The sequence below is a fragment of the Triticum urartu genome, unplaced genomic scaffold, assembly GCF_003073215.2.
Source record: "Triticum urartu cultivar G1812 unplaced genomic scaffold, Tu2.1 TuUngrouped_contig_6681, whole genome shotgun sequence".
Lineage (NCBI taxonomy): Eukaryota > Viridiplantae > Streptophyta > Magnoliopsida > Poales > Poaceae > Triticum > Triticum urartu.
In genome coordinates, this window is record NW_024117462.1 from 9731 (window position 1) to 13045 (window position 3315).

The 3315-nt window shown below is 43.9% G+C and overlaps 1 protein-coding gene across 1 annotated transcript; it reads right to left on the reverse strand.

The window, feature by feature from the left end:
• Positions 1-2752: 2752 nt before the first annotated feature.
• LOC125530955 (basic endochitinase C-like) lies at positions 2753-3311 on the reverse strand (the record flags this gene model as incomplete). Its single annotated transcript, XM_048695365.1, has 1 exon — positions 2753-3311. A coding segment is annotated over one exon (417 nt), but the record flags the coding sequence as incomplete, so codon positions are not given.
• Between the last annotated feature and the right edge of the window lie 4 nt (positions 3312-3315).

Genomic DNA, 3315 nt, shown 5'->3' on the forward strand with positions numbered 1-3315 from the left:
GGGGAGTGCACGTCTTTATATCGGTGTCGCGCGCTACTCGATCGCCATGATCGACCCTGTGTCTATCCATCTACCTCCTCGTGAGCTTTCTTCCAGGGCGACATCGTCATGCCATTGACGGATCAATTTTGGCAGCTTAGATACGGTCGAGAGGTACAGCGGTGAGCAGCTGGCCATGTATGATCCAGAGCGTGTGCATTCATGGACGCATGTGGAATTTTAGTCCATAGACGACGCAATGCATTCATGGACGGACGTCCATGGAACGCAATTCCTATTTTCCCTTTCCAGAGTTTATCATTTATTCATGAGTCAATTACACTGGTGGTGCTTGAACTTGGCGTAAACGGTCACTTTAGTGCTAGAACTTGTGGCATACATTAAACTGGTGCAATAACTTGACTCGGGTGTGCAAATACAGTGCTAACCGCACTTGGATACGAAATCAACGCTGACTTGGCCGCCAGCGTTGTCAAAGACTAGAAGTGCGTGACCTGTTTTTTTCCTTTTGCAGAAAAACCTCAACATTTTTTATTTCTCACAAAAAAGACCATATCCACGTGGTAGATGGTATTTTATTTTGTTTGTTCTATGACAGGTGAGTCCCGACGTGAAAATTAAAAGGGAAAATGTTTTTTTTTGCTGGAATTAAAAGAGAATATGTTAGACTCCTACACTCCAACACGTGACCTTTTTTTTAGAATTCAACACAACGACCTACTGTTAGGGCGCTCGTGCTCATAGCCACTGCATCAATTACATTCTGATGTCTAACAAGGATAACAACTGTTAATGTAGTATAAGGAAGATACATGTGGGGCTTAAATTGGCTGCAGATAGTGCAACCCATTTGCACGCGCTAATTCTTTTTGAAATATTTGTGAAATGTAAGTCATTAAAATAATGTTCAAATATTTATTTTTTATAAATGTTAGACATACAAACAATGATTAGTAGACAAAAATATTTAAACATACACACATCTATTATATAAAATTGTTAATTAAATATGGACATTTAAAATGTTTATTTAATAGAAAAATACACATGTGCTGCTTATATTTAATATTCAAATTGATGAATACAAAAATTTATCTGAAGTTGTGAAGACTAAATGGTGTAGCAGCCAGACTGTGACATGGGCAAGGGTCGCACGTTCGAGACGTGGAGGCCTCCATTTTTTCTTGGTAATAATTCTCAGTATGTACACACAGGGCCCACTGGCTATAGAGTCGAAAAAAAATGAAATGCCATCTTCCAACGTCGACAGTGCCTTTTTGTGGGAAAATAATAATTCAAGAGGGTTTACGCAAAAAATGGCCACACGCCCTCCTGTCTGCCTTCGGGTCACTGACGGCGGGACCCATCCTATGTTGGCGCGCCTAATCAGCGGCTCGGGCATACACAGCCAAGGTTTGCATTGTATTTGCATGCCCGAGCCAACTTGTTACACCAGTTCGATGTATGCCGCAAGTTCTAGCACCAAAGTGACCGTTTGCGCCAAGTTCAAGCACCACCGGTGTAATTGACTCTTTATCCATTGAAACAAATGGACAGAGAACCGCACCCGCATTTGGGTCCAAGTGCGAGGGCACACACGTGCGTCCTTTTGCCAACTTTGGTAGACGTACGGACTTATACGGGGGTTTTACAGGTTGCTTAACATTGATTGGCCGTGGATTGATTAAGACGCACGGGCCAATAGGGGGGGTGGGGGGCAATTAGAGGAGCGTGCAGTCCTTCAACCTATAAAAACCTGTACAATGTGCCTGTACGTGTAGCATTTTTGTCCTTTTGCGCCGTGAGTCGTGCACTTGTGTGCACTGAAAAATCGTGAAAAACCACTTGTAATTGATATATGTTGTGAATACGTCGAAATATGGTTGATTATGCATGTCGGTCTCATACATATATGCCGTATGAACTATTGCCCTATTCCTTCTTTGACTATGGGTGGACCTTATATGTTTACTTCTTTGCTTGCTGTTCATCTCCTTCCTCTTGTCTGACGAACTCTTCTTCCTATTCTACATCGCTACTGTTGTGTCATTTTCTTTCATCCAATACTTTCTGTTCTCTTGCATTCACGTAATTTCTTTGCTTCGCTGCTTCGCTGCTTCTCCTACTGTGGTTATTCTGTGCACTACCAGTATGGGATCTTTTCGAGCAGAGTTTGATGCATTAAAGTTGCAATTTGACAGGTAATTTAATCTGTTACTTCTTGTATTCTGCTACTATTCTTGGTTACTCACATAGGACGCTCATATCTTTCTCTGTTCTATTTTATCGATGCACAAACTCTTGTTTACCATCTCACGTTTCCGCGGAGGACTTTGATGTTACCAAGGTTCAATCATCACAGATTCTGAATCGGCAACTGGGGAACATGGTTGTGTTGCGCAACGAAGTTGTTTTACATTTCCACAGATCCAGACATCATCTTATCTGCCCCTGATCCTTAAGTAACATAGGCACCATACCTAGTTAAACCTAGACGTATCACGTTTGCCATGATTGAACTCTTTAAGAAGCATTTAGTGTTCATCTCGAAGCAAGAGCCAATATTTTTGGTAAAACTCAGGGGGTGTTTGGTTCAGGGACTTTTTAGTCCCAGAGACTAGAAAAAGTCCCTAGGAACCAAACAGGAGGGACTTTTTCTACAGGGACTAGAAAAAGACTCTACTAGAGAGTCTTTTTTGATTAGTCCCTGGGACTAGAAAAAGTCATAGGACTTCTCAACCAAACACCCTCTCAATACAAAGCATCTATACCGGATGCTTTTATTGAGTTCCTTATGAGATGTAACCATAGTTACAACTTCCAACATCTAGATGAGAGAGGATGCTCTTATTGTATTTTGTTTGGAGGGGTTATATATAAATATAACTAATTAGTTAAGCAAAGGGCCTCTGATTGTAGCAGTCGAGGTTGTCACCATAGCCAACACCGAGGATGTCACAGTAGCGCTTGTAAAATCCTATCCGATCGGCGACTCGGCTGTCCTGCCCATGCCCGCACTCGATCCCGCCGTTAACTATGTTGGTGATCACGCCAAACCCGGGCACCCGCCCTGCAGCCCGGTCCGTCCCTGATGGGCTCCACTGGCCCGTGATCACAGCATGGCTCGACGGCTTTGGCGCCTGTGCCGTCATCCAAAACCACATCGCTGTCTTAAACGACACCGTCGGGTCCGTGGCAACCAGGTCTGGGTTGCGCAGCAGATCGACCCCAATGGCCCGGCCTGCCGGCCCGTAGTTGTAGTTGTGGGAGAGCTGTATCGGCCCACGGCCGTAGTAGCTCTTCCCTGGGGCGCAC